Raw genomic sequence first — 14,140 nt, forward strand, 5'->3', positions numbered from 1 at the left:
TACAATGTATGAAGCCTTACAATAAAGTAGAATTAGTTTATCTTATGTTTCCTATCTGGTCTACTTGTGATGCTGGTAGCAGCCACAATATTAATGTCAGTAATGATTTTCTGCTTCTTAGGCATAGATAGATTTTGCCCAAAAATATTGATGAAATGATGTAGAGATGGTTTCAAAAGTGGTTCTGAAATTGACAAAAGAATGGCTTAGAAAAGGATGTATATTTATTTTCCTTTATTATAATCTTACTTTCCTCTTTCTTCTCTTTCTTTTTTCTTGGTTTTTTACTCTTCCTTTCTAATCTTCTTTCTTTAAGTTTCAAAGAAAGAAAATAGATTTTACTATGGTAACCAAAATTCTTAATAAAATTATATAGAAAAAGCAGGAAGAAGGAGGGCAGTATGTGCTTCTTACAGTTTTTAGAGAAATCTAAGTAATTAGGAATGCTAGTGCGAGTTTTGTTTTCTTCCTCTCTGTAATACCACCTTATGGCTTCATCAGAGATAACAATGAGAAATATAGTCTCACCATTCCATTCACAGCTTTTCTGTGGATTTCTATTAAAGTTGCACAAATGATAAAGAAAATATATTTTACTAACCTTATGGCTTTGGAGAGAGGCTGAAATATGAGTGAGATCATCCTCTAAGGTTCCCATCTTCACTAATTTCCATTTGTCAGACAACCATTTCTCTTCTTCTTTGCACTCATGAAAAAATTCAAAAAACTTAAATGCCCCTTCCAACTGATGTTGCCTGAATTAAAGAAATAAATTATGTACTTTAAAAGGGTTACAACTAGAGATTATTTCAGGTTTTTCTAGTAGTCCCAACTTATTAAAATATAAAATATAGTATAGTTCCAACCTTACTTTTACTCCAGAATCATACAACAGAAGAAACCATGGAACAATCTTTTAAATATTTGCTGCTATAAATTGATTTGGAAAAATTATAGTTCTATACTTCTGCTTTTTCCTTCTCTTGGAAAAATCTCCTGTGTATCACTTTCCCATAGCAATATACAATACAATACAATACAATACAATACAATACAATACAATACAATACAATATAATAGCAGAGTTGGAAGGGACCTTGGAGGTCTTCTAGTCCAACCCCCTGCCTAGGCAGGAAACCCTATATCGTTTCAGACAAATGGCTATCCAATGTCTTCTTATAGACTTCCAGTGTTGGGGCATTCAAAACTTCTGGAGACTTAATTTACTATTACACTTCTCAGAAAAATTAAAATGCATTAATTAAAGGATGGCTGTGTAAAAAAAATCTTGATTCCCCCCCCCCCATAACTTTTATTCAGGGACAAGAAAATGGTAAAGTTCTTTCCAAACTTTAAGAAAACATGACGAAACCAAATTAAAATACATGTTCCAAAAAATCCCCCAATCATACAAAAACAAAACCCCAAAACCCCAATCCAACTCCCTACCTTTACTCCACACAACCTTTGATGCTAAGGTTTCCTACAGCTTGCTTTCATGCTCACTCTAAAGATGGGCCTAGTATTTAATAGTATTTAGTATATATTTAAAAATCCCTTCTCACCCCAATAGGTCTTCCTCAGTCTTGAGCCCTCTGCCAGGGACCTGGGAGTTTGAGGTTCCTGAACATATATTAGCTATTCCTAGCACTGCATTTGTCTGCCTAGAGAGCTCTAATGTTGTTCCTGGCATTTGTTGGAGCCAGTTCCCAGCTTAGGCATCACAGCCCTGAGTGCTCCTACCACCACTTTGATTTTTTTACTTTCCACATTTCCTCTAATTCCTCAGGTCCTGGAGAGGTGGGGCCTGACGTCGCTACAACACGACATGCAATCTTGGTGCTCCAGGATTGCTGTCAAATCTCTGTTGCTGGTCAGTTCTTTTTGGACCCAAACCATCCTGAAGAGACGGTGATAGAGAAGGGCATGTCCTGCTGATCTCAGGGACATCGCAAAGTCTCTGATTGATCCAGGAAGAAGCTCTTTTTGCCAGCTACAAGAGAAGCAGCCATTTTAAGCTGCATAAGGTTGGGACAGACCCCTGAATGGAAGATGTGCAGGAGAGAGTGTGTCGGAATTGGTGAGATAAACTTGACTATTTACTATGAGAGAAGAGAATACCCAAAAGACTTAAAGTAAACTAAAATTGAAGGCAGAAGAGAGCAAGCGGCGGATTAAGCCTGTATTAAAATTAGAGTTTATCTTTCTTTTTTTAACTCCATTTTTAAAATGGAATTCTTACAAATGCCTACTTTTTAAATTGGACTGGTTTCTTTTTTCCTTCTTCCTCTATTTTTCCTCACTTTTTATATCTGTGGAGCAAGACTTTCTTCCTTTTTGTAATGTTTGGGTGGATTATACATTTAAGCATTTTTTTCTTAAACCTCGTAACAAAGAGAAGGGTAAAAGCAGAAGAAAATGAAGTAACACTGCCATCCAGAGAGTGGAGGCTTGGAAACACTAATTCCTTTGATCATTTGACATATGTTAAAGTCCTTGATTTTGTTTATTGAAAGGAACAGTGGGAAGAGCATGAATTGTTTATACAGGTGTTCTTCTGGAGTATTATCAGTAGCTGGACTGGAGTAAAGAGAAAGCTTGGACTTGAAAGACTATAGTGAATTTGTTTGACATCTAGCAATGAGCCTTGGATGTTTTGGTGGCAGTGTTTACAACCTGGAAAATGGTGCAACAGGAAGAAGAAAAAGAATTAATTTTGCAAAAAAATATGCTAGGAATCCCAAAAATGCTAATAAGTACAGAGAAAATTGAAAAAAATATTGGGATTATAGAGCAAAGAGTAGAAAGAATGGGAGGAAGAACTGAAAATATCCACAAAACGATGATGAAATTTGAGGATAGATTTCAAAAAATTGCAGAAAAACATGAACAAAGTGATAAGAAAACTGTTGACATTAGAGAGGTTGATGAACTGGAACTCTATCTTAAACCTCAAAACATGGAAGAAGAAAGGGGAGAAAACTTGGCAGAAATAAAGAGAATACCTTTGGCAGAAGCACCAGTGATAACCAAAGACAAGCTTATGGAAAGAACAGATGGAGGGTTTCGAGTCTTTAAAAGATATACAATGAACAACAAGTTGCTAAGATAAGTCCACATAAGATTTACTAAGAAAAAAACTAGAATACAGATTTTACAAATGGCAAGATATATTGGATGGCACTATTTCTGGAAGAATACAAGATGATGAAATGAAATGTTGCAATGAAAATTAAGTTAAATTTAGTTAAATTTTGAGTATTATGTATAAGCCAAAGTAATAATATAGTTGAATAACTATAACTATAGTTGAATTAACAATGATAATAATGTATCTATATAATAGAGGGATAATATGGAATTTTATATAAACTGAAAGTGAGAATATAAAGATACAATACCATTGGAGGATTCCAGGATGATGTAATGAAATGCCATAATATATAATTTACTTTAAATTTAGTATGCTTCACATAAAAAGGAGGTAATAATAGTTATACTCAATGAATGTTTTATAATCATAAGAATTATATATCTATATATTTGATTGATGATGTGAACAATGAAATGTGCTGAAATGAGTAAGTTGACATATGAAATTAGAGAACAAGCAGATAAATAATTTTATAGGATATTGGATTTATCTTATCTGTGGTTAGATTAAAAAAATACACATGGAATTGAAAATTATTAGAGAATGTTACCAAAAATTAATCAGAATAGGGTATAAAAATATTTTATTATTGGATATATTGAAGATGATGTAATGAACTACAACAATATAAATGAACCCATATTTAGAATATTTTGCCTAAAATGAGGAAATAATAGTGAAAGTCAAATAAATGAAGCACTATAATAACAATGTATATAAACATATTTGATTCACAATATATGACTTTATATAAAGTTTAAGTGATGACTATGGAAAGGATGCACAAAAAACTTATAACCAACCGACACACTGTACGTAATGGAAGATGTTTTTAAGTTATATGCTTTTGTCTGTCTATGTTTGTTTAAAAATAAAAAACTTTTTTTATAAAAAAAATTCCTCAGGTCCTGGTACTTTTTCCAGCTTCTTCCTGATGTTGCTGTCATTTGGCATCACTACATCTGTCACCACTCTGTCTTCTAATCCTTGTCTACTACCATGATATCTGGTTGTACCACCTTGACTGTCTGGATATGGAAGTCCCACAGCCCTCTTATACAATACAATATAATAGTAGAGTTGGAAGGGACCTTGGAGGTCTTCTAGTCCAACCCCCTGCCTAGGCAGGAAACCCTATACCGTTTCAGACAAATAGCTATCCAATATCTTCTTAAAGACTTCCAGTGTTGGGGTATTCACAACTTCTGGAGGCAAGCTGTTCCACTGATTAATTGTTCTAACTGTCAGGAAGTTTCTCCTCAGTTTTAAGTTGCTTCTCTCCTTGATTAGTTTCCACCCATTGCTTCTTGTTCTACCCTCAGGTGCTTTGGAGAATAGTTTGCTTTGGGATTATTTATAGCATGCCTGCATACACACAGGCCTTTTTAAATCATTGACAAAAGGGTTTATCTGAGGGGACTGAGACTCCATGGCCTCTCATTTCTCTCTGATGAATGCGTGGAACAAAGAAACACAATATATGCATAGAGAATCCCAATCTAAAATCAGGATCTTTCTCTTTTGTAGATTAAGTCAAAGCATTCATCAATATTTACAAGAATTTTACCTTGTTTGGCAGGAATCCTGAAGTTTCTGATGTAGCTGATGAAGCATCTGATATTTGGCTTGAAGCATTTCTGATTTGAGTGGTTTTCTTTTTATTATATCTTCTGTTTTTGCAGCAATGTGCATGATGCTTTCCTCAAGAGAAGAAATTTGGGAGACAACTAATTTGTGCTTTTGTAATAACTCCACTGCTTCTAAGAGCTCCTTGCCACAATCCTTAGAGCTTACTAATATCTAGAAATAGAATGAAAGAAAAATATTTTGTATGTTTTTCAGCTACTCGATTGCAGGCGGTCCCCAAATTTATACATAGCTTGTAATATAATGTGTTAAATAATTTACTACAATTGGTTGGGTTCATACATTATACTAAGCCACAAATCTTGATTTACAAAAGACAGTGACTAATTTTATCCTTATTACACATCAAACTCAAAACAAGCAAATATTATTGGTATAATCCAAGTCAATGAAGTTGTCAGCGTTCCAAATATCATGCAGAATTAAATCAGAGTCCAAGGCAGAGCTATCCTTAAAGTTCCAATTTAATAAGACAGACATGTTGGCACATCTGTGGAAATCCATCTAAAACTTCCTGGGATTCCACCCAGTTGAAAGTTCATGATCTTAACCCCACACCCATAAATCCATCACATGGTCCAATCTTCTTCGGCCACGCTGGCATCTCCACCCAGCTGGTTCTGGTCAGGTGCAGAGGTGCGGAAACAAAAGATGACCTTGGGCTTCTAGAAAGGAATGACAACAACACATTCCACAATTCTACTCCTTTCTATTCCCCCTCCCAATTCCTACACTAATGAAACAGCATAATGAAATAATAGAGAGTGTGGCAGGCCAAAGATCCTAAAAAGGAATATAACTGCAGGCCTGACAGAAGTAATGTCACCGTAGATGCTTAGTATGATAATGTCAACTTGCTAAATCATGACATCTATTACGTATTCACATATGAAAAGAAATATAAGAAATCATGGAATGGTGACATGCTCTACAACACCCTTTCCTAATCTGGTGCCCTCTAATATTTGGGGGAGCAGAAGAAGAATTGTGAAATAACCAGAGTGGGAAAGTTTGACTTATGCTACTTGACATATATTCTGTGATGATTTCTTTAATAATATTAAACAAGGTCTTTGGGAAGGACTAAATAAATGAACAAAAATGTCAAATCCAGTTTAAACATCTGGCTGACCATAATAATAATAGATAATATGTTGCCATCTGCTGAGATAGAGAGAAATGTTCTAATAAATGGTTGTATAAGATCTTGTGTTGTGATGGAACAGGGAAAGTGGAGGAAGAAACAAGATTGTTGCAAAACAATTTCCTCAAGCTAATAAGGTGGTACTCAGTTGCTTTGAAACTCATCAAGTTTGGTACTCAACACATTTTGATGTGAACATTTTGTTTTGGTACTCATCATTTGTTTGGTACTCAATGCACAAGCTAGAATTTGCCTATGTCAGCAGTACCTTGTGATTAACTCCATTATTCCTTATGGGAAAAAATGTTTTGTACTCATTGTTTTGGGTACTCATTACATCTCCCAAAACCAATTAGTGTTGGTTCTAGATATATACTGAGGTACCACTGTATGTAAAAGAGACTTGGAGTAACTGTCTTGATTTTGCTAGGTATAAATGCTAAGCTGGAGACTTCTTTTAACAGGCTTTCAAGATTTTGTTATCAATATAGATCTTTTCATAAATCCAAATGGTTCCTATTTGTTTGTCTGCCTCAAAAGGCTTTATATATACCAGGCTTTGTAATAGAAAAAAAGTAAACTAATTAATAATGCTTTCTGGATTTGTACAATCTTCCTTCCTACATATCGTTGGTTTTCAACATATAATCTAATGTAATGGAGACAATCCCTCCAAAGACACATGAATAGATTTTTAAGAGTAGTTATGATCTATGGTTTAAGTTCAAATTCTCATTCCAGATACCCCCCTCTGCATAACACATCCTTCTTGCTCTCTTTCCATAGGCTATGAATTGGAAGCATTCATTAAAGACCATAGCCACCAACGTCTGTCTTTAGAATGAATAACTCAATATACCTGCATGCCTTTAAATTCTTCCATAATGGTGTCAATGTCCCTCAAAAGGACTAGCACTTCCCCCATCTTTCCCATAGCATGTTTTTGTCTTTTGAGATGGTCCCAGAGATCTTGCCATTGATGAATGATGTCCATTTGCCTGTAAAGAGAGAAAAGAAGAAGAAGAAATGTGATATCACAAGACTTCACTAATGGGCAATTCAAATTACACCATATTTGGATGTCATTACGTGATACATTTCTATATATCTTATTTATAACATTAGCTGCTGTGGAGAAACATGAGGTTTAATCCAATGGGGAAATGCAACTTCAAACTGTAATATTCATTAGCAATTCTGATTTTTTTTCAACTTCTAGCTTGATCACCTGATGATATGTGAAAAAAGTGAATTGTAGAACAATGTGGAAGGAGACTCTCATAACAGTCCATGTAGAATTTCATTTTCCTTTTTTTCATGCCCACTGGGACTTAGTGCAGCTGAATTAGTTGGACTGTGACCATGGCCCAGCTCAAAAAAGTCATGACTTCTGGGCAGGTGGCATCAGTGTATCAGGAGGAAATGCTATGGGTTGGAGTGGAGTGGAAAATCCAAGTGTTTTGCAGGTGAGATCTGCAGAACTGGCCAAGCAAACAAAAGATGCCCAGGACAAAATTGGCTTAGGGAATGCATAGGAATCTTAAATTGGCAGCAGCTCAAGTAAAAAGCAATCAAAGCTAAGAGTGTAGAAAACAGCCTGCAATCAAAGCATCCAAACCTAGATTGACTAAAGGGTTTTTAGGATTCAGGCGGAGAAGAAAAGAAGACACGGAGAAGAAATGTGTGCAACAAAAGAAAGGGGGGGAGAAAGGGCAGGGGGAGCAAAAGAAATGCACAAAAATGTACACAAATACATATAGCGTAGAAACAGGGAAGCCCACAAAAAAGCATAGGCTACATTAAGGCAAGAGAAAGAAATCTACATAAATCAAAACCCATCGAATAAAATATGCAGCATGTGCAAATAAGATTAAAAGAGTTGTGTAAATAGACACACACTCAAAGATTTGTAGACATATTAGACTTTAATTGTGTAATTTTGAAACTGTAAATGCTTGCATTATATTAGCATATTTTGTTCTTTCTTATTTTACTTACTAAGATGTTTTACTATTGTGATTGCCCTTTTTTTCCTTTATCATCTGTCCTAACATTTTTGTTATTGGAAGAATACAACATATAATATGATCGGTTGAATTTACTCTTTCCAAAGATGGAGGTTGCATTAATTCATGCTAAACAAACATCTGTGATGCACTTTTCATTCTCTCCAACACCGCCCCGAGTCCCTTTGTCGCCGCCCCGAGTCCCTTTGTGGAGAGGGTGCAGCCTATAAATTGAATTAATAAAAATAAATAAATCTCTGACTACTGCCCCAATCTGAAGGCATCCTACTCACTTTTTGGCAATCAAGGCCTTGTCCTGATAGTTCTCCCGCATGATTTCAGCAGCCATTGTAGACAAGGCTGTGAAGCGCTGGTCTTGGGGAAGCATGCCTGCTTCAATTGCCTCTAGTTTCCTAGTGCCTGCCTGAAGCTGTTCTACATTGTCAGGTTGCCAATCATTCTGCTTTTTGATTATCTCTCTCATGTTCCTCAAATAGGCCTCACGAATGGCTGCTTTCTTCAGAAATATCTGGACCTGTTGTTCAACTTTCTCAAGTCTTAACAGCTCCTGCAGTATTGCTTTTCCTCGACTGGCCTCTGCTTTCTCCAAAGCAGTCCATTCTTTTTCCAGATCTCTTAAAGTTCTTCCTTCAGGGGGCAAATAAGGGCGCTGATTGTTGACTTGCTGTTTGGTCCTTATGTGGAAAAAATTGGCTTCAATTATTCCCTTCTCACGGTATTTGGGTGGTTTCTCCATAGTGCGGAAGACCTTAAAGTTATTCATGAGGAAGCGCATTTCCTCCAGAGAATTGGGGAAGGAACGGTCATCCAGTTCTGTCACTTTGAGCTTTATCCATTTCAAGAGTTCAAAGATCATGTGTTCATACTGGAATTTCAATTCATCTGTCTCCTTCAGGCAGAACACGAACTGCAGAAAGATCAAACATAACACGTATTTTTCTCCCTTGATCTTAGTGAGTAGAATTCTACTCTCATTTTCAGCAAAGATAAATTTCATGCAAGAAAGTTACATGTTCCATGAGCAATTCATCATGCGGTCTTAGTCTTCCACTAAAACCAGCAATTGTTAATTGGACCAGGACCGTCTCTACATTAATATACCTTCAACATACTCCTGATCGAAATTTTCTTCCAAACTTTATCTTGGATATAAAGAAAAAACAACACCAAAGTGTAATATGCATGATTATATATTTTTTGTAAGCGGAGTTTAATCACACAGTGCTAGAAACAAATGGATTGTGTTCAGACAAAATTATCGCTGTAATGCTGCTGAGTTACCCAGAAGAAAATGCAAATAGCAATTAAAATGATGTGCAACTGTTTATACCACTTCTAGATGAATGAAAAGCTTGACTGCAACTGGCTACTTTAAGCCAGTGCATTGGACGTGTGTTCCATCCTCAAGGTGCTGAGAAGTCATAATCTATCAGTTCCAAATTACAGATGTTACCATGTTATAGGAGTTCAGCTAAGATTCATCTTAACAGCATCTGTATTTCCTTAGACATTTTTTGCCTATGGAAAACTATGTGTTCCATAGATAAAGATGGAGTCTACATTATATTTGGGCCACAGAAATTATTTACTTAAGACATACCAGACAATAGAAATGCTAATTATCAAACAGCAATACACTGACTTTAGCAAGCCTTTTCTGGACTGTCTGACCCTGCTTCTGCCTGGAAAAGTAATGGTAGTAGAATGACACATAGGTCATGATGGATCTCTCATCTGGAAATGGCACTGCCACATCTTCAGCATCCAACAACTTTAAGATCCCCAAGTGCTTCTCCGCCATGGTGAAGGCATTATTTAGATTAATTATGGGCTGGTCATGCCGCAGGGAGCTGTATTGTATAAGATCAGGCCTGAAAAGATGAAAAATAAAAACAAGTAAATGAAGGAGATTATGTTTAGAAAATGCAAGGAAGTGTACATAGAGGGCATTTTTCCCTTAGGATTTTTAGAAATTTGCTAGAGTTTTAATAGGCTATTGATAGGGGTGTCAGAGGCAATGTAATACAATATTTATGGAGGAAAAGCTCAATGTATCTTTCTTCTCTGACTGGATTAGGTACTTTAAAATAAGAATCCATAGCATCAGCATACAATTACAATTTATAGAATCAAAAGAATATGAATTTGGGGATGGCCAGTTGATTAAAGGTTATAATAGATTTACGACCTAAAATAACTTTTCCAATACCTGATAAGAGAGTTTCAGACCTTACTGGAGAGCCATCCCCACCATGTTAATCTTATTAAATTCCCCTCAGAAGTATATATATATATATCTGCTTTACAAAACATAGAAATGAATGTTATTTTCTACATCTGACTTTAAAGAGATAGAATGCAAGAATCTGAAATAATGTGAGCAAACTATATATTTGTATTCATCTTTAAAGAAATTATAGTTCAACATTTATACACGCTTCTATATGTGCAGGGGTAAAATATTGTTTCTTACATGTTTCAGCATATTTGGAGAGGTCCATAAGGATGAACAAACAGTAGAACAATAAGATTTAATTTGTCTTCTAGAACAGCGTTTGTCAACCTCAGCAACTTGAAGATTCATGGACTTCAACTCCCAGAATTCCCCAGCCAGCAATTCTGGGAGTTAAAGTTCATGTATCTTAAACCATGCTGTCTGGGGAATTCTGGGAGTTGAAGTCCATGCCTCTTCAAGTTGCTGAGGTTGACAAACACTGTTCTAGAAGACATGGAAATGCTGTGATTTGTATCTTCTAAAGCAGCATTTTAAAATTTCCATTCTAGTAGTTTTTTTTTCTGAGCATAGTAAGAAAATATCTCTCGTGCTCAAAATGGACATTCAGCATGCATTCATGATTCTTTTTCCCCATAATGGCCAGACAGGTGCAGTTGCAAAAACCATAAGTAGGACATTGACCCTGACTCTTGTGGCTCTCCAATGACTCATCTCAGAGGCATGCTTTCTTGGAGCTTAAAGGTCGCAACTGACAACTTAGTCTCTGTGACATTATTCAATTTCTTATCTTGTTATAACTTACTCTAACAGGTATCATAATTCAGCAATAAATAAGAAATGCTTCCTATATCTGTCCTGAACTTTTGGCTGTTCATGTTTGTAGGGTAATTATGGATTCTAATATTACAGAATATATATATAGTATAGTGCCGTGATGGCAAACCTATGGCATGCGTGCCCAAAGTGGCACACGTAGACATGTCGCTTGGCACAGGCGGCATCGCCCATTCCTCTTCCGGGTTTCTGGTTTGCATATGCATGTGACAATCAGCTGGCCTTTTGCATGCAGCAGTGCCAGAAACTGGAAGAAGTGGTCTTCCGTTTTCTGGCATGAGCATGCTCGCCAGACAGCTGATCATTGTGCACATTAACCGGAAGATTAGCTGGCCGGTGCGCATACACATGCCAGAAACCAGAACTTCATTTTCTGGTGTGTGCATGCCTACTGGGCAGCTCCTCTTCCAGGTCATGTCCCAGATGAATATGCACTTAGTGCCGAAAAGATTTGCCATCACTGGTAGAGTGCATAATAGAATACAATTCATTAGAATAATGGATTCTAATAGTATACCAGAGAGACAGAAACAACAAAAAATAAAGTTGTCCCATCCACATTCACCCTACCACTCATAATTTGCTAAAGTTTCATTATGTTCCTTCCAGATGAAAATCTTTTTCTGTTATCCTTCAGTACCTTTCTCAATTATACAGAAATAATATATCAGAACACTTAGGAAAGAACGAACCGACACTTTTCCTTACCTGTGAGCATGAATGAGGGCATTGAAAGCTAGCCCATCATTCCAGCTTTTGGAAAAGTCTTTCACATTGACATTAGAATAGCTGGCTGTCTTACGTTGACACCAAACCAGTAGAGCTTCATTGGAAGAAAGAGTATCAACTCTGGATCCAAATTCATCCTAGAAAGTCAACAAGGCAAGAGCATTCATCTAAACCTAAATCAGCAAAACTAAGACTCCACAAAAACCAAAACAAAGCAAAACGTTTAGTAGCCAGCAACAGAAGTACATGCAGATTTAAATTATAGTTAATTATATGGTTAATAAAGGAAAGGTTCTCCTGTCCAGTCATTTCTGACCCTAGCAGGTGGTGCTCATCTCCCTTTCTTAGCTGAGGGAGCCAACATTGTCCATGATCATGTGGCCAGCATGACTATACACCACGGCACACGGAATGCTGTTATCTTCTCACTGAAGTGGTACCTATTTATCTACTTGCATTTGCATGTTTTCAAATGGCTAGGTAGGCAGGTGCTGGAGCAAGAATGGGAACACATTCTGTCATGTGGTGATTGGGTCTTGAACCTGGGCTGTTGACTTTCCAGCCAACAAGCCCAGCATCTTTAATCATTGAACCATCACACTGTCAGGACACATCTACTGTCAATTCCTATCCCCTTGCCTCCTGAGTTCCCTGCAACTCAGAAGCAGGTCAGGAAAACTTCACGAGTTGACAAACACTTCTCTCCTATGATTAATAGTTAGCTGTAAATACAAAATTTAGTTGGGTTTTTAAATGCATTTGCTCCATCTCTCCGAGGGTTCAGAAGTCTCAGGAGTGACAGATTTTATCTCATTCTTAGATCACTGGATACTGATTTCAGTTATTATATTATATAGATATGTAGAATATTAACTTAAACATTCACAAATTTTGTATGAAGGCTCTGATCTTGGACCTATGGGAGAACAATATCATACAATTTCATGAAGACAGTACAATCACCTTCTTTTCAGTCTTAAATGTTATATCAAATTTTAGATTGTTGAAGAATTATTAAGCCAACAGATCAAATCCGAAAGAAAAAAGTGAGGAGTTTTTAAATCACAACTTTACCTTGTCAAGACTTATCAATGAAATTTGAAATCTGAGTATAACTATCCACATTAATCCAAGGATGAGGGTCTGGTCTCCATCTACTATGTTTTCTGGTCCAATTAGCTTCACATGTACCTGCTGAATGCAGAAGAGGCTCTTATCATTAGTGTGTTTACAAAAGTCTCTGAGAATCAGAATCAGAAGATGAAGATGAAGAAGAAGAAGAAGGGGAAGGGGAAGGGGAAGGGGGAGGGGGAGGGGGAGGGGGAGGGGGAGGAGGAGGAGGAGGAGGAGGAGGAGGAGGAGGAGGAGGAGGAGGAGGAGGAGGAAGAAGAAGAAGAATCAACCAGTACATTTAGGAATAGGTCTTAGAAAACATGAGAAACATAGAGATAAACTTTTCTCCATCTTTGCTATCTTTCTTACATTTTGACTAATTTGCAAGGTTTTCAGCAATTGGACAAAGGTGATGCGTGCAATCAACTTATTTTCAGGAGTGACTATGTTTTCACAGTCCTAGTAGGTATTTTCCCTCCCCATCATGAAAGTGGAGGTAGGAAATATTGAAAATCATCAGTAGATAGAACCATATCAGTTGGCAATATGACTTTCCATCTTCCCATCCCAACCAAACTTGATTAATACTACTACAACCCCAAACATTATACCTCACCTTAGATTTGAGGAACTGAATGGCTTTACTATTGTTCTCCAAAAAGTGTACTCTCATCTTGCCTTTGTTTGGCCTGGGTAGTTGTTCAGAAGACAGTAGCTCCAAAAGATGCAGGAGATAAATACCATCTTTCAGTTCAGTGTAGAGATCTAGAATCTTAATGTTTGCCTACAAAATTAAAAGATCACAAATAAAGCCAACAACAATAGCATGATGTTATGTTCTTAATGCTATCTTGCTTATGGAAATTGTGACATGAAAATGATACTGGACTAGTAGTTATTCAACTGCTCAGTAATAAGAGAGGCAATGCTCTTTTATCTTGACCTAACAGGCTCAGATACCTTATTATGAAGTTCTATTTCTAAGACTTTTCTGCAGAGTATTATTCTTGCTGTTATTATTTTAAAAATAATGAACAAATCAGAGATTAAGTTAATTGGTGAAATTAGGCTGAAGAATTTGTTAACATCAGCAAAAAGTGTTTTAAGGGATCATCTGTGAAGAACATTACAAGAAAGCTACCTACACTGTGTTTGTAGAAAACATTATTCAGCCAGTTGGTAAATGTTTTTTTCTGCATGATCATACGTTGCGCTTGCAACTTCTTGAATTGTCCTTGTACATATTCTTCCTCCAT

At 36.5% G+C, this 14,140-nt stretch overlaps 1 protein-coding gene across 1 annotated transcript in view; it reads right to left on the minus strand.

The window, feature by feature from the left end:
* Positions 1-14,140, minus strand: part of SPTBN5 (spectrin beta, non-erythrocytic 5) — a gene marked incomplete at its 5' end in the record, with an annotated part of 109,363 nt that extends 95,223 nt beyond the window's left edge. The window contains 9 exons of the mRNA XM_081942792.1: positions 602-755; positions 4,722-4,954; positions 6,805-6,943; positions 8,245-8,879; positions 9,615-9,843; positions 11,751-11,908; positions 12,846-12,962; positions 13,501-13,668; positions 14,030-14,140. Of these exons, the coding sequence (XP_081798918.1) occupies positions 602-755; positions 4,722-4,954; positions 6,805-6,943; positions 8,245-8,879; positions 9,615-9,843; positions 11,751-11,908; positions 12,846-12,962; positions 13,501-13,668; positions 14,030-14,140 (1,944 nt within the window). The remainder of the gene's footprint in view (positions 1-601; positions 756-4,721; positions 4,955-6,804; positions 6,944-8,244; positions 8,880-9,614; positions 9,844-11,750; positions 11,909-12,845; positions 12,963-13,500; positions 13,669-14,029) is intronic.

The sequence above is a fragment of the Natrix helvetica genome (genome assembly GCF_964273705.1).
Source record: "Natrix helvetica genome assembly, chromosome: 1".
Lineage (NCBI taxonomy): Eukaryota > Metazoa > Chordata > Lepidosauria > Squamata > Natricidae > Natrix > Natrix helvetica.